Below are 26,352 nucleotides of genomic sequence, written 5' to 3'. Positions count from 1 at the left end.
AATGGAGTGGAGCAGATTGTGTTGAAAGACTTGTTATTCAGGTCTAAGAAAATTTTCAAAATTGGTCCAAAATCCAAATGATATTTAGAGTTAGTGTGTTTAAATTGGATTAAAACTAAATATCTTTTCTCAGTCCTTAAGCTTAAGAAAAATGGGCATGCTCAGTGTTCATAAAAAAAAAAAAAAAAAAAAAAAAAAGAGGGAATATTGGCAGCAACTAAGTACTTGGACTGAAAAAAATTTGAGAACTGCTTTAGACCTTAATCTTTGCTTTGAAATCAAGGTTAAACATAATTGTCAAGTAATTGGTGCTACTTCAGCTACTGAAACAAGGCTACAAAAATAGGAATAGAAAAAAAAAATAATGAAAAATGACAGGAAAATAATTAATATTTATCATACAGAGAGGACACAGGTAAATTGTCACTAGATAATCAGTTGGAAAACAAGAACGCAAAGCAATTATTCAACACATTCTTTAAAGGCTGAATCTACATTGCTTCAAAGACTAGCTATATATGTTGTCTTAATGGGCTTCTGGTAATCACCTTACAAACTTTCTTTGTATTGTTATCAAGGCAGCACTGACATTTGTAGCAGTTTAAGTTGTCCTAATACTCAAATACCTAAATCAAGACAGCTTGGGAAAAGAAAGTGCTGTTTTGTGTCACTGCAGATTGCTGCACCAGACAGTCCTGATGAGCCTGAGCGGATGGTCATCATCACTGGACCACCAGAGGCTCAGTTCAAGGTAAAAGCCATAATTCAGTCATTTATGCTCCTGTTCTTCAGGATACAGGTTCCAGTAGGCAGGACCCAGCTCAGGGTTCTTTACATCAATCTCTTTATTCAGCCCCCATTTCTCCTTTACTCATCTGTGTATGTGTGTGTGCGTGACTGTAGGCACAGGGGAGGATATATGGGAAACTGAAAGAGGAGAATTTTTTCACAGCTAAGGAAGAGGTGAAGTTGGAGGCACATATTAAAGTACCTTCAACCGCTGCCGGACGAGTCATTGGGAAAGGTGGAAAAACGGTATGTGTGCTTTGTTTGTGTTTATGCATGGTTTCAACATCTGTCTTGGGTGATACAATCACAAGTCAAGTGAGACAGATTGCTGTTTACACCTGGTAGTAACATATCCGTCACCACATGTGTTCAGATTTCGAGGGACTACATACATCATTGAATATGTTACTTCTTGTTGATAAAAGTAAAAATAAACAGCACACCTTGCTTTCAAATGTATTTCCAAATTTTAATCTTGCCACAAACGGATAAAAAAATGTCACATATGCTCCTTGTCATTTTAGTCCGGTTCTTTCCTTAAATAATTAGTTCACTTTCAAATGAAAATTAGCCCAAATTTTACTCACACTCAAGCCATTCTAGGTGTATATGAGTTTTTTCTTTCTGATGAACACAGCCGGAGATATATTAATAAATATCCTGATGTATCAGAGCTTTATAATGGCAGTGAGTGATTCATACCAACGAGTATGAAGCTGAAGAAACTGCATCCATCCACATCCATCCATCATAAATGTGTACTCCACATGGCTCTGGGGGTTTAATAAAGGCCTTCTGAAGCGAATCGATGCTTTTGTGTAAAAAAAAAAATCCATATTTAACAAGTTATGAAGTAAAATATCTAGCTTCAGCCAGACCGCCTTCCGTATTCAAGTTAAGGAAAAAAACAAACTGGTTTCACGTCCGTTAAGCTTTATCTGTAAGTTGAATAGGGAAGGCATAGGACGTAGTGTGGGCTTTGTGAACTGGGAACTGTGAGTCGTTGTGCTTTCTTCCTAAGTTGAACACAGAAAGCAGTCTGGCGGAAGCTTGATATTATAATTTATGACTTGTTAAATATTTATTTTCTTCACACAAATGCATCACTTCGATTCAGAAGGCCTTTATTAACCCCCTGGAGCCATGTGGAGTATGTTTATGATGGATAGATGTGGATAGAAGCACTTTCTTCAGCGTCATACTCATTGGTATCACTTACTGCCATTATAAAGCTCAGATACGTCAGGATATTTATTAATATATCTCCGATTATGTTCATCAGAAAGAAGAAAGTCATACACACCTAGGATGGCTTGAGTGTGAGTAAAGCTTGGGGTAATTTTCATTTGAGAGTGAACTAATCCTTTACGTAATTAGTAAACCTCAGTAATTGGTTGTTGGATAACATCATTGCCCATCTTTATTTAAACCTAGGAAATATTTAGCACTGTTCGTTTGTGATTTCAGTGTTAATATCAGGTCTAAATGGGGTCTATGTGTCTAACCTCTGACCTCTTACCACCCACAGGTCAATGAGCTACAGAATCTCACCAGTGCTGAGGTCATTGTACCACGGGACCAGACACCAGATGAGAATGACGAAGTGTTTGTTAAGATAATTGGACATTTCTTTGCCAGTCAGGTATGTTTTTGACATTACTCCAGGCCCAAAAGTGAAAAATATGTCATTGTTTACTCACCTTCATGTTGTTCCAAACCCATGGTCACACTATAGTTTAGGGTCCAATTCTCACAATTAACTAATTATTAACTATGACTTTTGCCTCAATAAACTCCTAATTACTGCTTATTAATATTTAGTAAGGTAAGGTTAAGTTTAGGTATTGGGTAGGATTAAGTGATGTAGAATATGTTAATGCAGAATAAGGCATTAATATGTGTAATATTACTAATAAACAGCCAAAAATCCTAGTAATATGCAAGCTAATAAACAACTAGTTAATATTGACAATTGGACCCTAAACTAAAGTTTTACCTCATATTTTTGTAACGGTGTATGCAGGCAGACTGATGAAGACCGATGAATCAGGTTCCAAAACCTCAAAAGTTTAATTATAACTCAAAAAGATAGGCAGAGAGATAGTTGCAAACACATCTAACACAACAGTGACAGGACGAAGAGTGCAGGCAAGGGCGCTGTCTGAATAATACACTGAAATGAGCTAATTAATCAAACACAGCTGAAACAAACAAACTCATAATGACCTTGACTATAGAAACAAAGGAGTGGTGGGAAATTGTACAAAGGAACACAGGAGCTGATTAAACACAAGCAATAAACAAACTGAAAATGTGACAATTTTCATATATCTTTCATATTTCATAATTTTTTACATCCATGAAAGACCGCACAGCTTCAAAAAGTTCACAGACATCACAAGTAATTTATACGAATCAAGCTGTTTAATACAAGTCTTCTAAAAGAGACTTTTTTGCTCTTATTCACGTATAAACATTGATCAACGCACATACATAGAGCACATCAAATATGGTAAACACAGAAGTTCAAAAATGTTTGCTTGATGCACGAAAACCAATATGGTTTGTTCTCCTGCATCAAGCAAGCACAGTTGAGCTTTGTGGTGACCCTGGACCACAAAACCAGTCATAAGTCGCACGGGTATATTTGCAGCAATAGCCAACAACACGTTGTATGGGTCTAAAATGATTGATTTTTCTTTCATGTCAAAAATAATTGGTATATTAAGTAAAGATCATGTTCCATGAAGATATATTGTTAATTTCCTCTCGTAAATACATCAAAGATTTATTTCTGTGAGTAGATATGCTAAGGACTTCATTTGGACAACTTTAAAGACGATTTTCTCAATATTTTGATGTTTTTGCACCCCCAGATTCCAGATTTTCAAATAGTTGTATCTCAGCCAAATATTGTCCTATCCTAACAACCCATACATCAATGAAAAGCGTATTTAAGCTTTCAGATGATGTATAAATCTCAATAAAAAAAAAAATAAAAAAAACCTTATTACTGGTTTTGTGGTCCAGGGTCACATATTTTATGTGCTTTATGTATGTGCAATGATCAATGTAAGATTAAGTCTATAAAGTGTGGTGGAAATTAACTTTATTTACAACAAATGTTGTTTGTAGAGCTTCATCTAGTACCAGAGAACAACTATTGGCTGGTTCTAGATAATTGAAAAGCATCGTCAGCATGACATAATTATTATTCTTGAGATATGCCTTTGTCATAAGTACTTTTGACTTTCCTCTTTTAGACAATTTATTTTATAGGTTGCTAGGTAGAGACATGGTTAAATGCTTAAAATATTAGATGATGTAAATGATGTATTTGCATGTGCACTCCAGTCACCTCTGGCTACGGTGTGTTTGTTTACAGACGGCCCAGCGCAAGATCAGAGAGATCGTACAACAGGTCAGACAGCAAGAGCGGAAACACCAGCAAATGGTGCCAACATCCACACAACCATCAAAATGATCAGCAGATGCCAGCAAGCAGCAGCTAATGAATGTAGCTCATGCGAGGACAAATCGAAATCAACGAAAGAAAGAAAGAACGAATTAACGAGATAGACAAAGGGAGAGCTAGACAGAGCGGGAAACAGAGAGAGACAAAAGCTGATGAAGAGGACCAGCAGTTAAAAACAACCAAAGAACTTAAAGCACAAAAACATTTGGCCGTGCGGATATGAATGAACCTGAAAGATGATCGAGTGTTGTCAGGTCAGAAAGATCTTTTTATGAGATGGACCTGATATTTCATTGAGCTCTTTTTATTACTGATTAAGCTGATGTGAGACTATAGTGGATTTGTGCACTGTGATGGAGAGTACTGGATGAGTGAAGGCACACTGCAGGTAGATTTCTTAGAGACTTGCAGGTTTAGTTGTTCATTAGGTCTACTAATTTATTAAAATATATAAGAAAATTGCATAGCAATATGTTAATACGATTCTAAAAAAATTCTATAGGTTTATTCTACAGAATTTCAGACTATTTAATGAGAGTAATCAGATTTGTTTGTCGACTTTTTCTAGTAATTAGTTTAGCACCATAACTAAAAGGATTAAGTGATGTTATAAAGTAACGTACATGATGTAAGTAGAGAGCTAACATGTGCGCCAGCATCTCACTTCCAGTTCCTCTTTTTTCTACTGCTGAGTCTGTGCGTTCTCCTCTGCTTGCTGCCCTGTTCTCTTTCCCTTTTTTTTTTTTTTTACCTATATTTCTTTTTCTTAAATACTTCCCTATTCCCATTTTATACCTCACACAAAATGAGAGCTGTCTGTGTGCCAACTGTGCATAAAACCTAAAAAATAAATAAATAAATAACCGTACAGTCCCAAAATAGAAGAAAATCTAGATTATCTTACTTTGGGAATCTAATGTTGACATCCTGTTCTCCCCACTTAAGATATTACACATACCCTTACTATTAGAAATGAAAATTAGCCCAAGCTTTACTCACACTCAAGCCATCCTAGGTGTATATGACTTTCTTCTCTCTGATGAACATAATCGCAGAAATGTTAATAAATATCCTGACGCATCCGAGCTTTATAATGGCAGCGATAGGGATCAATGAGTATGAGCTGAAGAAAGTGCTTCCATCCACATCCATCCATCATAAATATGTGGTCCACACGGCTCCGGGGGGTTAATAAAGGCTTTCTGAAGCGAAGCGATGTGTTTGTGTAAAAAAAAATATCCATATTTAACAAGTTATGAAGTAAAATATCTCTTTTCCGCACTAGCCGCCTTTTGTATTCAACGTACGCAGAAAATGTAAAACTCTTGCAGTTCACAAAGCGTACGCCACGTCCTACACCTTCCCTATTCAACTTACGGAAAAAATGTAACGCCAGTTTACACTTTCTTCGTAACTTCAATACAGAAGGCGGTTTGGCGGAAGCTGCATATTTTACTTCATAACTTGTTTAAATATGGATATTTTTTCCACAAACGCATTGCTTTGCTTCAGAAGGCCTTTATTAACCCCCCGGAGCCATGTGGAGCACATATTTATGATGGATGGATGTGGATGGAAGCACTTTCTTCAGCTCATACTCATTGATCCTTGTCAAGTCAAGTCAAGTCACCTTTATTTATATAGCGCTTTTTACAATGCAGATTGTGTCAAAGCAGCTTTACTTTGATAACTGGCACATAATTTTTGCTGCACAGCAGCTCTTCGAGAATAGTGTCAATGCAGATCAAAGCACTGTTGAATAAATGTCAAGAAAACTGTTGAATATCAAATGTCAAGTCAAATGTCAAGGAACCCAAACTCCAACAGGTGACATCAGGTGGCAAACTTATCACTGCCATTATAAAGCTCAGATGCGTCAGGGTGTTTATTATTATTTCTGTGATTATGTTCATCAGAAAGAAGAAAGTCATATACACCTAGGATGTCTTGAGTGTAAGTAAAGCTTGGGCTAATTTTCTTTTGAAAGTGAACTAATCTTTTAACATTTGGTAGCATTCATAAGTTTGGGGTCAATAAGATTTCTTTATTTAAAAAAAAAAATGAAATTAACACTTAAGGATGCATTTTTGTGGAAACCTGAAAAATCACAGTTTCCACAAAAATAAGTAGTACAACTGTTTTCAACATAATGTTGAAGCACGTAATTGGCAGAATGAAGGATCATGTGACACTAAAGACTGGAGTAAAGGCAGCTGAAAGTTCAGCTTTGCCCTCACAGGAATTAATTACTTTTAAATGTATATTAAAATAGAATAAAATATAAAAATATTTCATAATTTTACTGTTTTTGATCAAATAAATGCAGCCTTAGTGAGAATAAGCGACTTCTTTCAAAAACATTGAAAAAAACCTTACAGACTCCAAACTTTTGAACACAAAAGCAAAATTTCATGTGCAATCTGCACTGCCTGTAGGCCCTGTAACAGGAGCCCGTGGGTCTCCCTAACTCTCATGAATGTATATGATGCAAATTCCTTTTGGAAACATGTACTTTCTGTGTAGCAAACGTGATTCTCTATTCCTCCTCTGATTTCATGTGCTGAGATGAGTGCACAGTGCACAAGTGCGTGTTTGCATTAGGGAGTGTGTGCACAGACAGAGAAAACAAAAATGTCTGTAAATGTGTTTGACAAAAGACGTGCACAAAGCCAAGGCAAAAGCGATGTGTTGTTTTTTATCATTTGTAAAGACATTTCCCCCCTTTTTTTTTTTTTTTTTTTTTTTTTTTTTTAAATATATAAAGGTGATTTGACTGGTAAAGGATATAAATGACATCATTCAGTCTTTTAATGTTGCACATTGGAAAGGCTAATGGAATAAACTATGTATATAGGTGACATGCACAAAGTACAGTTCAAAAGTAAGTAGTTTTGACATTTCTTGATTGATCAAATGCAAACAGCCAGCGTTTCAGTACTGTACTGTCTAAACACAATCATAGACCGTAACGTTGATATTAAGCAACTGATACAACCATGATTGAGACATAAAAATGGTATATTGAAAGTCCACACAGCTTTGTGTGAACCATTACAATATAACGTTCTACCTCAAGAACAGGGTACCTCAGTCTGACCTTTTCTCCCTTTTGCATATTTTGTATACCTTATAAAGCTCTCAAACTTGGAGCATTTTTTTATTTTTCTAAATAAAAGAACAAGAAGAAAAAAAGAATTAGCGCAAGGCACCAACATTACCTGCTTGTTCTGGCGAAAGAGGTTTCAGACCCCTGCATCAGAAACTGATCGTTGCTTTATGGACCGTTTGAACTCTTGAGGTAAATACAACTCTTGGGCAACATTTGTGTTGACAGTACTTTGTTTCTTGCAGTTTATGTTTGTAATGAAATAATCGTCTTGACAGATACACGTATATGATGTCTAAGAATACAGCTTAATCCAACCATACGTAGTGTTCTTCAACCTGTATAGGCACTTTTAGAAGGAAGACACGATGTTACTTCTGTTACAAATGGCTCTGTGATTTTTATTATCTGTGTTTTTGGACAATGGATGTCATATCTAACACGTCGGTTTTGAATTTTATTCTAACACCATATTTGTGTGAGGTTTAGTATAGGGATAATCTACAGTTTACTGCTGAATGTTAGTGTAATAATATTAGACACGATTGAATTTGATCCTCTCAATTTGGGTTTCTGTTGTAAAATTTTGCTGTGTCAAACCGGAGGGATGTCCAGCTGTCTCAAGACCATCTCTTCTCATGTCATTTACAAAGACATGAAACATAATCTTTGCCGTATTACTTCTGCAGCTGTCTTTCTTTTCATGTTCAAAATGTCTTTATAGACCACTTGTACCGTAAATACTTTTGGGTGTTGGATGAGGCTATCCCTTTAATGCTGATCTGAGATCAACTCTTATAATGACATCATGTAATGCAGATGATGTAAATAATAAAGAAACTAATTTCAGATCTGAGCAAAAGGGGGCATATTCCATTGGTATACTCTGGGCTCTAGCCAAGCTTTGGTGAGTTGGGGACAATAAGACTATGAGCGAACACTCATGAATACACTTTTATGTTTCCTGGAAGGGTCTCACCACCCTCTTCATGGATTTAAGCAATAAAGAGTCTTTAAAACAATGCTTTTCTTCATCTGTATATCAAGATTATTTGTGACATTGATAGCTCAAAAAATGTTAAAGCAAAACACAGATGTCTGTTGGAATATATGACTACACAATATTATAGAATATCACAGTATTCTTGTCCTGCAGTTATATCAGTTACTAACAAGTATGCTAACAAGCATGTTTTTGTTGTTTTTTTATAGGCCCACACGGAATATGCATGTGTAGAATTCTGTAGAAATATTTAGAAAATTTAAAAAGTCTGTTAAAAAGATTACAATAAAATATTAAGTTGTTTCATATGAATGACTTTTATTGAATTTGAACTTAATAGTTGTGAAAACAGCAATACTTAGTCGTAACAGAAGTTATACCTTTCAAGCTAGCAACAGCTTTTGTTGAAAAAATAAACACTTCAGTAGTAGTACACATTAAGACATTGATTTATTTTTTCAGCTAAAGTTGACTCAAAACAGGACGGAGCACTGCAAAAGATTCTGTAATGCAGTGATTAAACAACTAGCACCTGTTTATGCAATTTGTGAAATTGCATATTGCAATGGAAACGTTTTTTTTTTTTTTTTTTTCAAAAGATATTATCCTACATAGAAACAACCAAATGTAAAGGTTCTGTGATGTGCTGATAATTAATACATTACTGACCTGGGGCCTCATTTATAAAATCTTGCGCAGAAACCGTCCTAAATTTGATCTTACGATCTTACTCAGATGTGCGTACGTGTGATTCATAGAATGAACGTACACACAGAAAACGAGCGTACGCCTTTCTCTTTCATAGTGATGGGAATGACGGCGTTACTTTTTCCAGTAACGAGCAATCAAACAAATTACTTTTTCCCCTGTTACAATGCCGTTACCGTTACTGACAAAAAATTTCGTGTTACTATAATTGAGCTCACTGAAGCGGTTTTGAGGCTCTTTCTAAGCTATAAGACCCGCAAAATTTTTCTCTGGTGTGTGTGTTGGGGCGGGACACATGCTAATTGATGATGATTGGTGTGTAACTAGAGATGATAGAATTGCAAAGCGTTTTGTTGTAAAGAAATAATATACCGGTTAGTCATACACAAATATAATTTTAAACTGATAGCCTAATAATGTACGATGCTCTGTGTGTCTGTGTCAGAGCATGTGAGCGAAAGCTCACAAGCTCAAACCAGATACCATTGTGACATGCTGGATCGAAAATATGTGAAAGAAGTTTTTTTTTTAGTCGACTAGTACTTGTTCATTTAAGCCATTAGTTGACTAATCACATTTATATTTTATATTTAATTTCTTAAGCACTGGAGAGAATAAACCAAAATAATGAGCGTTAAAGGCTATATAACACTCAAGCGTAGCTTGCCATAAAGAACCTGCAAAAGTAGCCTAATGATTATGAATGTGACAAAAACAGTAAGGAGACATTTTGATTGTTTATTAATAAAGTAAAGTTTTCTGAATCAGTGTTTTCTCTCATCAATTCCGCATGACGCGCCTAGAGAGAGAATGCACATTTCATTCAGATTACATACCGGTAATCAGAGTAGGCTTGCCTATTTCTTTTCGTTTTGAATTAATTTGTTTAAAAAGTAGATATTTTAAGCTTTCTATAGATATATTTCTCATGTCTGTGAGGCAAGCAGCTGCTGAGTTTCGGTTCATTTAGCCTATAAGACGCGCTCCAGTTGAAGTGCAAGTGATCGCGCCGGCACCTCCGTGTCATGATTATATTGTCTGCTATATTTGCTTCTAATTTATTAAATCCTGGCAATTGGTTGATGAAACATTGATTAAAATAAAGATACAATTTTTACAAAACAAAATTCACTTTAAAGAAAGGCTTTCTACAAAACAAAACTTAATGAAGTGGATATTTGAATTTTTTTATTTTTTTTAAAGTAACACAATAGTTACTTTCCCTGGTAATTAGTTACTTTTATAATGTTGTAACTCAGTTAAGTTACTATTTGTGAGAAGTAACTAGTAACTATAACTAATTACTTTTTTAAAGTAACGTGCCCAACACTGCTCTTTCAGATGTGAAATAAATCGCAAATGATCTTGAACTTGCACACAGCTGAATGGTTTCTGTTCTCCACATTGTAAATGACACCTAATTAATGTCATTTACATATAAAAGATCAACACTCATCATCCAAATCCTTAGCGAGCAGCAAGAATAGCTTAGATTTCCAAAAACCTGTAGTAATCTTTCCATGTCAAAGACTGTTTTTATAAATATGAGCATTGCCGTGGATTTAAGCGTACACATTCTAAGATCAAATCTGTGCATATGCACGCTTTATAAATGAGGCCCATTGTCTGCTATTAAACTTAATGATCCATACAAATGTGTACATTTTAAACTGCACCTGGAGTTGAATGCATGAGATGTGTTTACACTGTAAATTCAAATACATGGCATTAATACTAACACTGTCCGAAACAGGCCATTATTAGTGTGCGTTTTTGGAGCTAGAGATGCATACAGAGATAGATAATATGAGATAGATGCATACACAAATAGATAAGTCAGTTAATAAAAAACTCAGTAGTGTGTACAATCCCTGAATGTATTGTGCAACTCCAGAAGATTTAGCTCATCAGGTAAATAATCAGTGCACAAGGCTATATTTGTTAAGGCATGACAGTAATTTGCGAATAAATGAGGATGGAGAAGGAGAATATGGGGATGTCGAGGATTGGAGAGGTGACATTCAAGAACCAGTTAGGTGCTCATAGGATGCTTGAGGTTAATGTATCTATAATAATAAATAAAAATGTAAAAAGCTTTTTAAAAGCCTTAAAAGACACTTAGCCTTCAAAGACTATAAAGGACTCCAGTTATATACAGTATAAATAAAACTGGAACATTACTTTTATGTCTAATACTTAAGAAATTAGATATTATTTTTTGGTGTGTGCAACAGTTAAACTTAAAATTCACATATAAATACATTTAGGGGGGAAGTAACTAGTCTTTAGTTTTCTTTTGTTAAATGTGTAAACAAACTTATGAAACACATGAAACGTACAGGACTCCAGAAATAAATAAAGTCACACACAAACACTAAACACCTGACAATATAACTAAATCTGTTGCTTCAATAAAAAACTTAAAGCTGTAAAATTCCTATAAAATGAGGCAATGTCCAGTGGTCTGTATGTAACAAGTCAGCAATCTGAGTGTGTACTCTTTTAAGACATTAATAGTCTCTTCTCTTTGTTAAACATCTGATAACTAATATTTAGTATTTCAGTTCCACTTTCCATTGGGACCTTCAAAACCCAATCCACAGCTGTGACTCCAGACCAATGATCCGTCCCATAAGACCGCAGTCTCCTATTGTGTCTGTCTTTGGATCATCTAGTCTTGCGATCATTCAGGACCTTTTGGTGTCCGTTGGGTTCCAGGCCATCAAGTTTGAGATGGGCCTGACTGTAGCGGCGGATGAGAGCTCCAGGAAGTAGAGCCACACATGCGATCAGCAGGAGCTGCAGCAAGGTGCCCCACGAAAAGATGTCATCCAAAGAGTGGATCTCAGACAAGATGGCTCCCGTATGGACACAGATGAAGTTATAAGGGATTAGACCTGGGAAGAAATAATATCATAATCAGAGTCTGTTATACATTTATTAGTTAATTATACATTAAATTATAACAATGTAAGCTCACCAATGAGGATGGAGAAGAAGAATATGGGGATGGGGATGTTGAGGATTGGAGAGGTGATATTCAAGAACCAGTTAGGTGTCATGGGAAAGAATCGCAGAAAGAGCAAGAAGAAGAACAAACTACTCTTGTTCTCTTCCACCTAATAGAGAGAAATAGAGATTCATCATGTGCTCATGTATTATGTTTCAACTATAAAGTTATATAGAGAGCTGATGACTTTAGTTTAGGTTCAATCCTCACAATTAACTAGTTGCATATTACTAGGATATTGGCTTTTTATTAGTACTTATAAAGTAGATATTAATGCCTTATTCTACATCACTTAATCCTACCCAATACCTAAACTTAACAACTACCCTACTAACTATTAATAAGCAGTAGTTAGGAGTTTATTGAGGCAAAGGTCATAGTTAATAGTTAGTTATTAGTGAGAAATGGACCCTAAACTACAGTGTGACCAACTTCTTAAACAAGTAACTTGTATTTATGACAGATATTTTTATCCAGAGCAACATATATTATATACTTTACAAAAAATGTATACTTCACACTCCTTTTATTAAGTAAACATAAGTTCAAGTATATTTTCCAAGTAGCTCAATACCGAGTATGATAAAATCAATGTACTAGTAGTATACTTGCAAGTGTACTATTTCAATACTTTTTGAGAAGTAAATTGGCCATTTTTAGTTTGTAAAAGTATACTTTAAACAGAAGTAAAATGTAAGTACACCTAGTTTATACGTTTTCTTTTGTATTGTAACTATACTGTTAACTACACTTCACTATGATACTGTTAGTTTACTAGTTATATACTTATTGCCCAGCTGGAAGTTTATAAAAGTATACTTTAAAGTATACTCACTCAGTAAACTATTAGATTAACAGTTTTTTATACTGCAAGTATACTTGAAAGTTTTCAAGTGAACCTAACATCATATAACATCAATACAATCAGTCAAATCAGTCAAAATGAGTAAACAAGTAAAAACTACACCATGTATACTTAGAATAGTAAATTTAACTTTTCTTGAATATATTACGATCAAAAGATTAAGTGACTTTGTGTATACTTATCAGTATAAGCCAAGCTTACTTAAAGGTGCTAAAGAGGATGTTTTTTTTTTTATACATTTTTGCAATATTACTTGAAACTGTCTTTACTAACTGATAAAAGACTATTTATTGGGTGCACTGAAAGGAATAAAATGAATATACATCATCTGTGCACGAGGTAGGGCCTTAAAAACATCAGCCAATCGCGTAAACGATTGGCCCTCTGGCTTGTCAATCACTGCCGTGACGTTCCTTGTTAGAGACGTGCGCGGATTGGCCCTCTGGCTTGTCAATCACTGCCATGACGTTCCTTGTGCGAGACGTGCGCGGCTGCGCGCTCCAGTAACTTTCCACACTCCACAGACGCCGCATGCAATGTTTTTGTCAGGAGACAGGAGTAACAACTGCAGATTATGAGTTACCTGTGGTGAGTCCGACATAATGAATCCACTAACACAACACAACGAACGCCGGGGTTAAACACTCGTGTTCCAATACTCGTGCACGAGTTTTGGGAGGCGTTCCCTCGAAAGGAGGGCGGTTGTTGTTACGCATGCGCTCATTTCAAAATCTCAGTAACAGTCTTTGGCTTCTCAGTCGAAGAAAAGATCCTCTTTATCACCTTTAAGTATAATATTGTTAAGTATACCTCTGACAAGTACATAAAAAGTACACTGAAAGTATGCTCTAACAGCAAACTTTTTTCTTTTTTTTTTCTTTGGTAAGGGATAAAATTTTTCAGCTCATGCATTCACTGGGAAGTTGGAATCAAACCCATAACTTTGGCACTGATATTTGCTAGCACTGTTTGCTACCATTTGAGCTATAGTACATGCAAGTATAAACAAACAAAATGCAAAGTCTTACATACACTCAATGACTATTTTTAGAACATGAATTAATGGAAAATCCCTCTATCATGTGCTAAACAGCCAGAGGTGACCCACCATTCTCTGCAGCATTGCCACCTTCTCAGGGAAGATCCTGATGATGTGTCGTTTGCCAAATGTACGGGACAGCAGGTAACAGTTGGTGGAACCCACAGTAGTCAAAGTGCAGGCAATGAGGAGTCCATGCCATGGCCCGAACAATGCTCCCGACAGCATGTTCTAGACATGACAAGAAAGATTGACAGTAATAAAAAAGAAGTTGTTTCTTTACAGTATACTGCACTTAACTGTACTGAAATTTAGCATATATGGCATTACGTCCAAGTGATTTAGATAATTGACAATAAATCTTTTAGTTCAGTCTAATGAGGTGGTTCAAGTAGGTCTACTAATAGTGTCACAAAGTAGACCTCTGTTACCAACCAAAAAGGACGATCCTGGAATGGCAAAGGACTGCTTGTAGAGGTAGGCACTGCAGAAGAGAATGAACACATAGCCAGTGTGTTCTGTCTTATAGAACTTCAGCAGCTCGGCTAGTTCCCTCAGCTCCTCTAGATCAGATGGGAACTTCAACCTGGAGAAAATATAAGACACTGTGGGATCTGTAAAACAGTGACACTGAACTTGTACTTAACACCTTTTTTTCTCATATTTCTAACAGATTGGATAAGGGCCGTCCATTTCCTATCAACCCCATTGTTAAACCAGCACTAAGGAGACTGATACATTAGGATGAAAAGGATTATAACCAATGGCCTGAGTGATACTGTGGGCTTTAGGTATATGATACGGAGCACCTAAAAGTAAATGGTGATGAAAATAACATGAAGTGAAGAAAAATAATGTCAATGTTTTTGCATTCACTTTGCATTTCCCCCAAGATAAATTGCGTTCACCAGCAAAGAACACAAACATTTTGCAAGTGAACGGAAAGTTTATCACGGGAACGCAAAACGTTTAAATGGTTAGTTCACCCAAAAATGAAAATAATGTCACTTATTACTCACCCTCATGCCGTTCCACACCCATAAGACCTTCGTTAATCTTCTGAACACAAATTAAGATATTTTTGTTGAAATCCGATGGCTCCGTGAGGCCTCCATAGGGAGAAATGACATTTCCTCTCTCAAGATCCATAAAGGTACTAAAAACACATTTAAATCGGTTCATGTGAGTATAGTGGTTTAATATTAATATTATAAAGCAACGAGAATATTTTTGGTGCGGCAAAAAAAACCAAAATAACGACTTATTTAGTGATGGCCGATTTCAAAACACTGCTTCAGGAAGCTTCGGAGCGTTATGAATCAGCGTGTCGAATCAGCTATTCAGAATCACGTGATTTCAGCCGTTTGGTGGTTTGACATGCAATCCAAATCATGATCCGACACGCTGATTCATAACGCTCCGAAACTTCCTGAAGCAGTGTTTTGAAATCGGCCATCACTAATTTTGGAACATATTCTTGTCGCTTTATAATATTAATATTGAACCACTGTACTCACATGAACTGATTTAGATGTGTTTTTAGTATTAATGGATCTTGAGAGAGGAAATGTCATTGCTGGCTATGAAGGCCTCACTGAGTCATCGGATTTCAATAAACATATCTTAATTTGTGTTCCGAAGATTATCGAAGTCTTATGGGTGTGGAACGGCATGAGGGTGAGTAATAAATGAAAGATTTTTCATTTTTGGGTGAACTACTAACCCTTTAATATTTTTTTTTCCTTTCACCATGTCCCTTTAGGGGCTCCGTAATTGATTTTATTCATGACATGCCATTGTGTTTTCAATGCCATTGCTGTAAAAAACTGTAAACGCTCCTAGATTATAGTTTTTTTTTTGTCTACTGAAATTTCTTGGAAAGATATTTTTGCAGTATTTCATCAGCAGAACAATCCAAAAACACATTAACAGTACAACCCACTGAAGAGATGTATGTCTATCACTCACAGTCTCACTGTCATTCCCGTTAAAAATCAAAGATGGCACTGCTGTGAATTAGGATTATACAACCTGAGGGTAATGATCTGAAAATACTCACTGTCGCCCTCTTGTGTCTACTTTTTAAGTGGGTATATTGAAAAAAAAAAAAAAAAATTGGTATAGGAAAAAAACCTGAGGCGTCTTCATTTAGGTTCCATAGAAGAAAAAAAGAATTACTGGTTGGGGACAACATGAGTATGAGAAAATGATCCACTACCATTATGTACAACTTAAAACTACATGATTAGGCTATCAACAATGACTATTTTAATGCCAAATAAAGTACTATATATAAATACATTATGGAACTTCTATTAAAAAACTGTATATTAGAAAACAGGCTTGAATTCACCAAGGGATTCTTGGCCTGAAAAAGGTTGAAGACTCCAGATCTAGACACTAGCCTGTCAGCAAGTTTAGACAGAAAGAATGAAATATGATACACCAACTGGACGGAAATAGCCTCTCAGCTGTGGAAATGATGCTTGTGTGTCTGTACAGGTTTGGCTGTACTTGAAGACCAACTTGTTTTAAAAGTATTCAGACACACCTAACATGATCATCAATAAATATGTTCTCATGAGGTGGTCACTGGCCTCTTACCAGCAGATGAATCACATCTTGTGCAGTCGTGAGTAATCTAAGCTCCTTACTGCCGTCCAGGGGGTAATTTGGGCACGCAATGAGGCAGTATTCCCCATCCATGTGCCAAACAGAGGTTTTAATTTCACATGCGTACCCAGTGTGACGAATATAAACATGTGATATGCTCCATGCTGAGTGCACGCTGAGAGCGTTCTCATTAGAACAACAATATAAGAGCCTTCAGTGTAAGAGACAGACCAGACAATAAATAAAACAGCTTCAATAACACTGCAAAATTAAGTGAGTTTATACTTTTACTTATAAAATAAGAAAAATAAACAAGTGTTTTTTCTTACCCCACTGGCAGATTACTTCATATTTATAGCTATAAACTATATATAAAAAATAAAATGTAGCTCTTTTTTTATATATTTATAATTTTGTTTATATATTTTTGATATTGCTTCTCAAATAAATGAATGTTGATAACTTTTTAGATAATTATACTGGAAAACTAGACAAAAACACTTAAGACTTTTTTTTTTTTTTTTTGGCAGTGAAGTAAAACTCTACCTTTAAAAGCCTTGGCATATTCCACATTAAAATTAAAAACAGCTGATTTTTATAACTATACTAATGCACAAAATTTTCCTTCTCTGATAACCATGGAAATTCCCACCTAAAGACTCAAACAGCTATTTACACCACTGGAGAGTACACAGGGTACAGCTGTCTCTGCCATCACTGCTGAACAACATGTTAAAAACTTCATCTCAATCTCACAGTGGATATTCCCCCAAGGTACAGAAGAGTGAGCTAACCAAGAAATGAACCAAGACTTGTGTGTCACAAGACACTATGAAAAGGTCAGATCTTGGAATGTGATGATGGTGGATATACAGCAGATCCATTACTCAATATCAAACTCCAATGTCCTTCCTTTCCACTACTTTTGTCATTCTAAATATCTGAGGGTGCGCATCAAGAGGTTAATGCACTTTATTTTAGCTTGTCATTCATGCCAAACATACATGTCGCATATGAACCCACCAGAGAGATCTTTCTTTCCCTCCTCCTCAGTATTGCACATCTCAGCAAATTCAGGGGATTTCAAGACACTCCAGAAGGCAGTTGTCTGATCTTATAACTGTCACCTCATGCCCTGGCAGGCCCCAATCCTGAGACAAGACTTCTAATGTTGAGTTGCATTCAAATAGTTTAATACATTAATATAATTTATTAATAATACATTATTTAAATAATTTCTAATATGATAGGTTCCAGCATCCCTGATAGCCCAGGACTAGCGGATTGGAAAATGGATATATGGATAATTTCTAAAAGGTATATTAGTATTTCAGTAAGTTTTTTTTATTATTATTAATACTTTTATTCAGCAAGATATTGAATTGAAGTGACATTAAATTTAGTTTTATGTTGTTAAAAAAAGTATATATATTAGTGTTGTCAATCGATAAAAAAATAACTAATTAATCACACATTTTTCTGTAATTAATTTTACCTAATATTAAAATGTTAAGTTCACAGCTAGCTGTGTATAAAACGATTTTAATGCACAACTTGGAGGCAAAGAACACAACAACTGAATTATAACATTTATTTTAATGAATTAGCCTATCGAGAGAAAGAGAGAGAGATGTGTGTGTGTGTGTGTGTGTGTGTGTGTGTGTGTGTGTGTGTGTGTGTGTGTGTGTGTGTGTGTGTGTGTGTGTGTGTGTGTGTAAATTATCTGTCTGTTGAGCGTCTCTCTAACAAAGAAGCTGAGTTGAATTACTTAAAAAACAGCACCGTTACCATCTCCTTGCTGAGCAATATAGTGATTCGGTAGCAGCAAAGTTAATTTATTAATAAAAGTAGGCAAATGGAGCAGCATTTACAAGTTTCTGTGCTCTTGAATGTTTATGTGTGTGTGCAATGTGATCTCCGTGCGAGTCAGTGATTGTGTGTGTGTGTGTGTGTGTGTGTGTGTGTGTGTGTGTGTGTGTGTGTGTGTGTGTGTGTGTGCGCTATAGAACTATAGGCTAAACTGACTAGCAACTACAAGTGCATTAAACAGTTTTATTGCACACCTTCAAGCCATTCAGAATCAAGTATTCAAACAGACCATGGTATAATTATGTTGTATAATTTCACATTGAAATGCAGAAACAGCATAAATAAGCGTTGTTTTGTTTTTTTAAATATTTGCTTAATGGTATCACAAAGTACTATGAATGAAGTCCAGTATCACAAATACCAATACACCTACTGATGTAAATTGATTTTTCTCAATTTCTTGGGGAAATTAGTAATTATAGACATTAAACATTACAGTATGATTGAGAGCCATCATTTTTAACATTTAATACGTTTTTTTTTTTAAATATAACAACTTAAAATAAGCGAACTTCACATAAAATATAATGTCACATTTAGCTGTGCCTTTAATCAACATTTTTTCTACAGGCCCAGTTGGGCCGGCATTCTCTGCTAATATATATATATATATATATATATATATATATATATATATATATATATATATATATACATTAATCCTTATTAAAGCTACAAATGTTATTTACTCCAGAGCTGTGAGTTATTTTATCTCTGTCTTTTGTTGTTTGATTAACATTAATGACAGACAGCAGCCAAGATGTCCTTGCTGCAGCCTGTAATGTAATGATGTACTGCATTAAATCCAATACGTAGTGGACGAGTTTTTTACCCAAACCAGTTTAAAGGGCTAGTTCACCCAAAAATGAAAATTCTGTCAATTACTCATGTCGTTCCAAACCCGTAACACTTTCGTTCATGATCAGAACACAAATAAAGATCTTTTTACTGAAGTGTGAGAGCTATCTGTCCCTCCATTGACAGCCTACGCAACTACCACTTTCAATACCCAGAAAGCTAGTAAAGACATCATTAAAGTAACCATGTGACTCTGTGGTCTCAGACTCAGTGGTTTAACCTCAATTTTATGAAGCGACGTGAGTGCTTTGTTTGAGCAAATCATAATTTACCACTTTATTTACACAATATTAATCTCCAACATGTGTTAATGAGATCACTATGACACATGCGTGTTGCGTTGACGCGAGAGCTGACGTTGTCTCTCTATGTGGGCAGGCACGTGCCTATAAGCCTATTCATAAATCAGGCCCTGAATGTAATGCTAGCCAAAGGATGGAAAAAACAGATGCTGCATTAATTGCGTTAAATATTTTAATAAGTTAAAATGAAAAAAAGAAAATGCAATCATTGCATATGACAATATGTGAGACCAAACTGCATGATAAGAACTGACCAGGGATCAGGATCTTTAGGTCCCTATGGAACATGAGAGGACAGATGAGACTCTAGAGAAGAAACTGAATTTTGATGTGGGTTGCATCCAATGTTCCCTCTAATTTTTTTTTCTCGCTGAGCAAAACTTTTCTCTGTTGAGCACACATTTTGGCCACCTGAGCAAAAACATACTTTATATCAGACCTGTACAATCAATGTAAACACACACAAAAAAAAATGGTTTTATCATGCAACTGTAACATTTAACTTTAATGTGCCGTTTCTATTTTATTTGACCCTTGATGTAACTTAGTGATTTATTAAATATGTTTGAAAACAAGCAGTTCAGTCACTAAATTAAGCACATTTTAAGTTTCTTGAGATTTTTTCACATTGCTGTATTAACTGTAGGTCTTTATCAAGAAATTCATTAAAAAAATAATTTCTGTCCTCCTGCATGACAGTTCAATTCTTTATAATAATATAATATGAGCAATTACAATGATGGTTTGGAACAACCATAATGTGTTTTTGTAGTCAGTTATTAGCAACAGACAGTGTTAAACCATCAAAATTACATGTTCATTGCTTATGAATTTCCCAGATTTTATATACCAGGAGGTTTCAAGATTTTTCGTGGCAAGAAGCCCTAAACAATCCCCTTGTGAGATCAATTTTTTATTAGGCTTACATTATAATATAATGAAATATTATATAATATTTAAGTATTTAAACTGATATACAGTATTATATCAGTTTAAATGCTTCCGTTTGTTTTAATATATTATATAGTGACAACAAACTGAAGCATTTAACCGATCTGATAGCTAAATATTTTTAAGAAAAGTGAACGTTAACTCTTTTATAGTTATCTAAACATCCCTGAAACCCACAGCACCACCACACACAAAAATCTGTTTAAACTGAGGTATACTCAGAGTTTTGTTAGCATTCTGTGCCCGTCATCCGTTATTTCCGCTGCTTTTCATTAAAACATAACGTTTTATTTCACATTTCTTTTCGTTTCGCGTTGCCTCTCGTGTTGATGTATTTAGTCAGCAAACATTACAGTATTCTTACCGCTACTGATTATTTGGCTCAGGTCCAGCCAGCTCACATGCGCTCAATCGTTCTCTTTCTATGAAACCTGTAAACCGCATTCACCAGTTCCAACTCTATAGCGACAATACTCTATAGCGGTTTTCCAAAGCACTGCAATTATTTCTCATTTAAACTACTACAATCATTTTCATGTCTGTTGTCTGCGCGGCAATTATTTGTTCTGCGCGGCCGCGGCTTTACAAGTGCGCGGCCGCGCACGCGCGCAGCTTAGAGGGAACATTGGTTGCATCTGAACTACAGTTTATGAAGTGCCAATTATCTGTGCACCTCCCACACCGGGCTCGGAGCTGCTCAAACAGTATAAAGTAATGCTGATGAGGAGAGCGCACAGGGCAAACTGGAACTAAGCGTTCTGGAATATTTGCCTGAGAATAACTGTCAAAGCTTCTCTCTTTTTACAGAACAAGTCCATCCCTCTCTCATTCACTCTAATTTTATCTCTTATTCTTCTACAGTCTCTCTGTGAACTGAGATGAGAGTGTAGCTATGAAAACACCAATACTGAGTCAAACAGACATGCAGGAAAATACGAAAGTATGTGAAATGAATAAAGATAGAGAAAGCTAATAAAAAAGAAAGTGGGAGAGAGGTACTTCACAGGTGAAAGGGAGCGTCACAAACTGCATGTACTGTAGGGGAAGATGCTTCCCTTAAGAACACTGTGAACTCACTACATTACATCACACATTATCCAGTAGCCTATATCATTAGTGGAAATATATTATTGGTGGAAATAACTGAAAACATTTTACAATTTAGTTAGCACAAAATCATGAAAAGGGCTATATTGCTACAAATGCTGGGGTAAAATACCCCTCTACCTGGGGCAAGAACCCCCAGGACAACCGTATCACATTATCTGTTTTAAAATACAAGTACACATGTGATTAAAATAGGCTACATCAAATATTATGTAACATAATGTAAATTTGAAAATATATTTGAATATTTAAACAATTGACAGAAAGAAATAGTTAAGAAAAATTAAAGTTGCTGAATCACATTAATAAAGAATTGTGTGTCAATTGTCATTGTGGTGTAGTTCTCTGCCCCTTAATTCGCTTGGGGTAGCTGTTACAATATTGTCTAATCACAGATTCGTTAAATTCTCTATTCGAAAAGTGAGCGATCGAGTCCGATTCATGAAAGAATCGTTTAGACCGTTCTTGTGATTCACAAAAACAATTCATTCAGCGATTTATTCATTGGCCTATAATTAGGCTAAGCATCACCACGTTTCGGCATAAAATTTACTCATGTGAGTTTAGACTAGCTACCAACAATTATTTAGTATTTTGCCAGTTGTTATTATCAGCAGGTGTAAGACTAATTAAAAATAAAGATGTTTAACCTACCTACCTGAAGTACTAGAGAATTTAATAGAATTCATTCAGCTAAAAACAACAGTAGAAGTGGGAACTGCTCTCAAAATAAGGCTACCAGAGGTAAGACGCAGAGATCTAGTCTACCTGAGTACTTGCTCCTCCGACTCATCAGCTGTGTGTTCAGGTTCAGCGTCGTGAACGCGGACGGCACGAGGACCCGGCGGCAGGAACGCAGACAGCAGATACAAGTAAAAAGTTGCTGTGGCCACCAAGGCGATTAAACCCCAGATTGAGCGCATAGTCCCGGGCTAGATCTGTCTATAAACGACTTTGCTGCACTTGCTGCTACACCTGTTAAATAGCAGGACCGGGCAGTGGGCAGTTTATACATGTTACGTCTCCAGCCCATGGAAGTACGTGGACCTACTGTATTGCAACAATGTGAGTGAGTGAAGCCCCTCATGAGGGTGGACCTTTTTGTCACATGAGACCCCCAAAAATACGAGACCGTGGTGTGGTGACTCTGGGAACAGTATGTGTAACTTTGGAAAACAGGAACTTGATATGGTTAGAGAACTCAATTTAAACTACATTATCTAACAAATATTAGCCTGCTATAGGCTATTATTAGAGGCTATCAGTGTTGTCAGTGCGTCATTTCATTTTCCCGCGGTTGCAGTTAATATCTACATGTTATAGGCTACGACATTGCCTTATAGAAGACAGTAAGTACACAGTCATATTTTTTTGTTTGTTTGTTTGGTGTTGTTTTTGTTTCAAGACAAATGCTATGTAGCCTATTATTAATTGAAAAGAACGTATAGTATAAGTATAAAGTGGACCGAGCACTGTAACTAGGAAACATAATTGGGTTTATACTGATGGCAATCTATTCAAGGGGTGGTTTGTGAGTGGTTTGAAAAAAATTTGATTGTGTGGAACCTATTTTACTCAAATAAAGTGAAAGATATAATGGAGAAAAGGGATCTTATGACCAGGTCTTTCTGTCTTAAAACATACATGATGATGACATAGGCCCCCTCTTTTTTCTTTTTTTTCTTTTTTAATTTTCAAAAGTTTTATATTACTTTAGGCAACAACCTGACCTCTTTTAATATAAGACTGCAAAAGTTCTGCTGTTTCAGTACCATGTGATGGCAGAGTTGACTTCATGATCAAAATCCCAAACTAGTGGTAGACACAGGAGAGGTTTGAATACATTTGAAATGATTAACTTTTTATTTAGGCCTACTGTTGTTTCATCGACAAGTAACTTACCCAAGTGAAGTTAATAAATGTAATTTCGGGAGGAGTACGCCTATCTTCCAATTAATACCAAGGTATAAAACTAGCATCTTACCTCTTCCTATTGTTAGTTCTTTTGGCATCCCTCCTCCTCCCGTTCTCCTCCTTTTTGTACTAATTTTTTCCTGTTATAGGGGGGCAATCAGAGCTCGAGTAGGATATTCTTTCCGAGCCCCTCTATAGCAGACAGCAAACCAAATCTGTTTACCGCTTACGCTAAGATTTTATGGGCACACAAACTCGTGAAACTTTCTAAAATAAAGATATGAAATAAGCTGTATGAAGTTTTGTTTCTGCAGGCTTTAAATGAAACTCAGTGTAGTTTCAACTATATTTATCAAATATATAAAAGACTAAAATGCATGTTTGAGCTGTTTTAACTGAAAGCAAGTTGTACTGACATATCTTAAAATATGTCAGTGCAATTGTCTCAAGATGCACACCAGTAATGTTTTTTTTTTCTAGGGTACATTTATAAAAGCCACTTAAATATCCTAATTGAACTAAGGCCTAATCCTGGCTTAATCTAAGTGCTGTCTGTGAAACCAAGCCCAAAACAAAATATTATAAAGGCTATATTATCAAAGGCTATATCAGTGTTAATAAGTTAATAACATGTTAAGAAGTTAATTCTGCATGGAATGAGTAGGTCATTGCTTCATAAAAGACAGTAAGTACACAGTCTTATATATATTTAGCTTCAAGTCAAATGTTATGTGTGGGATGGTGTTGTTTAAAGCTTAGTGGGCTGAAAGAAAAGAGCCTCTGAAAAAGTGAGCAGTAACTGTTATACTGTATTACAATAAATTACAGAAAATATAACATTTATAGTCAGTATAGCCTACACTTATTTGCACACTAAAGAAGGTATAATATGATGTATCAAAGTCAGAAAAAACAGCAACAATAGTACTTGTTAAAAGTGAAATACTACTATCTGACAGTGGAAAGGGAATCATTTTCTGTATATAAAATATATGATATTAAGAATAATTATTGTAAATAAGTAAAAAGAAATTGAAAATAAATGTTTAATGAGTATAATGTGTAAGTATATTCAGAACTTCAGATATTCAAGTGCACAGATCTAAATTCTGTGAGCAACAACTAGCAAATAAAGCTTCTTTCTGTAACCTTGGGAGAGTCTAGGGAGTCAGATAAAAAGTTTCCAATTTAAAATTTTAGGTAATCTTATTATGGGATTTTGAGGAAGACCAAGAGGTGGATGAAGATAATCTGAACATGTACATGTACTGTATGGTAAAAAGAAGTAGGAGGCCTTATGATAATCAGTTAATTTGTTTATTATTATCCAATCAATTCTGAAAGTAATTAATCTATGATAAATGAATATGCATAACAAGAATTAGAGTGTATAACTGACCAATAAACTTTGCAGAAGAAGGAGATGTGAAGCATGTCTGTGTCTCATTCTTCCCATGTGGGCATGAAGAGGATCTGAATGGGCAAAGTTTGTGGGAAAAGATTAACTAATAAATTAATTTTTCTTACAAAAACTGTAAAGTGATATGCAAAATATAAATTACATAGTTCTAATTAAAAAGAAGTTTGAAGCGAATGACAGTATAAGACTATAAAAATTGGAATGACCACTGTAAATAAGAACCATAATTGGGTTTACTCAATGTCTGCAATATTGTTGGCAAAGAACAAAAAAAGAGAAAAAGAAGGATGGTTTGAACAAATGTTGACTCTATGAAACCAGTTTTATCATTTTTTTTTTCTATTTTGCTACCACTTGATGGCAGAGTTGACTTCATAATCAAAAGCCCAAACAGTAGACACTAGGTTTTAGAAAGATTTTACATTATTAACTTTTTAACTATTTGCTTCATAGAGAAATTACTTATCCAAACATCTGTTCTAAAATAAAGGTATGAAATAAATTGTATGAAGTGTTGTTTCTGCTGGCTTTTGTTTTTTATCTGATTCCACTAAGAAACATTGTAAGATATGCCGTGATTTCATCATGTAGAACATGTTACTTATGAACATTATTTAGGAATACATTCATTTTGTTTTGTTTTTTAATTGCTTTGGTGCAATTTTCACAAGCAATTGGTACATTTTCAATGAATGGTCAATGGTTAATAAATGAATCATTTGGTACATCTATAGAGTTCTATAGATATCGATTATATAGTTTCTATAGAACTTATTAGCGATTTCTGTTATGGATAACCAAATGTAATGAATTCTTTGTACATTATAAGCAATTATCTTAGATGATAACCAGCATTTTCAAAGTACCAAAGTGAATAAAAAAACTGTACCAGGACCACACACACACACACACACACACACACACACACACACACACACACACACACACACACACACACACACACACACACACACACACACACACACACTATTTTCACAAGTAAGGTGTACATTTTCAAAACTCTTAGTACTAATATCACAACAGATCATCAAAAGTGCACTTTTTTCAAACATTTCAGCATATTTTCAATTGTTTTAGTACAATACACAAAATCACATAGTATCCTTTTCGCAACAAAAAAACTGTTTCATCTATATAAATGTTTCATTCACAGTAACTGCCTTTCATAAAACTATTACTACAACATTTTTCATTTGCATCTCTTTTCATTCAGTTTAATACGTTTGTCTATTATTTAATCCAACTGAGCTTAATGGTTAATCAATAAATCATTTGGTACACCTATACATTTCTATAGATTTG

The 26,352-nt window shown here is 35.3% G+C and overlaps 2 protein-coding genes across 9 annotated transcripts in view; one reads left to right on the top strand and one right to left on the bottom strand.

The window, feature by feature from the left end:
- igf2bp2b (insulin-like growth factor 2 mRNA binding protein 2b) overlaps positions 1–5,310 on the top strand; it is a 55,346-nt gene extending 50,036 nt beyond the window's left edge. For all 8 annotated transcript variants that reach the window (XM_067403155.1, XM_067403153.1, XM_067403154.1 and 5 more), the window contains 4 exons: positions 677–751; positions 904–1,035; positions 2,318–2,431; positions 4,175–5,310. In XM_067403155.1, coding sequence (XP_067259256.1) covers positions 677–751; positions 904–1,035; positions 2,318–2,431; positions 4,175–4,273 — 420 coding nt within the window. In that variant the 3' untranslated portion in view covers positions 4,274–5,310. The remainder of the gene's footprint in view (positions 1–676; positions 752–903; positions 1,036–2,317; positions 2,432–4,174) is intronic.
- Positions 5,311–6,189: 879 nt separating this feature from the next.
- On the bottom strand, positions 6,190–22,778 carry tmem41ab (transmembrane protein 41ab). The gene is made up of 5 exons (XM_067403823.1): positions 22,464–22,778; positions 14,431–14,581; positions 14,065–14,226; positions 12,062–12,200; positions 6,190–11,978 (listed from the first exon to the last, which is right to left on the bottom strand). Exons 1-5 carry the CDS (start codon positions 22,616–22,618, stop codon positions 11,749–11,751), a joined length of 837 nt encoding a protein of 278 aa, XP_067259924.1. The 5' UTR covers positions 22,619–22,778; the 3' UTR covers positions 6,190–11,748.
- Between the last annotated feature and the right edge of the window lie 3,574 nt (positions 22,779–26,352).

The sequence above is a fragment of the Chanodichthys erythropterus genome, chromosome 12, assembly GCF_024489055.1.
Source record: "Chanodichthys erythropterus isolate Z2021 chromosome 12, ASM2448905v1, whole genome shotgun sequence".
In the NCBI taxonomy this organism is placed as follows: domain Eukaryota; kingdom Metazoa; phylum Chordata; class Actinopteri; order Cypriniformes; family Xenocyprididae; genus Chanodichthys; species Chanodichthys erythropterus.
Note: the sequence above shows the minus strand (reverse complement) of the source record. Positions and strands in the feature narration are given on the sequence as shown.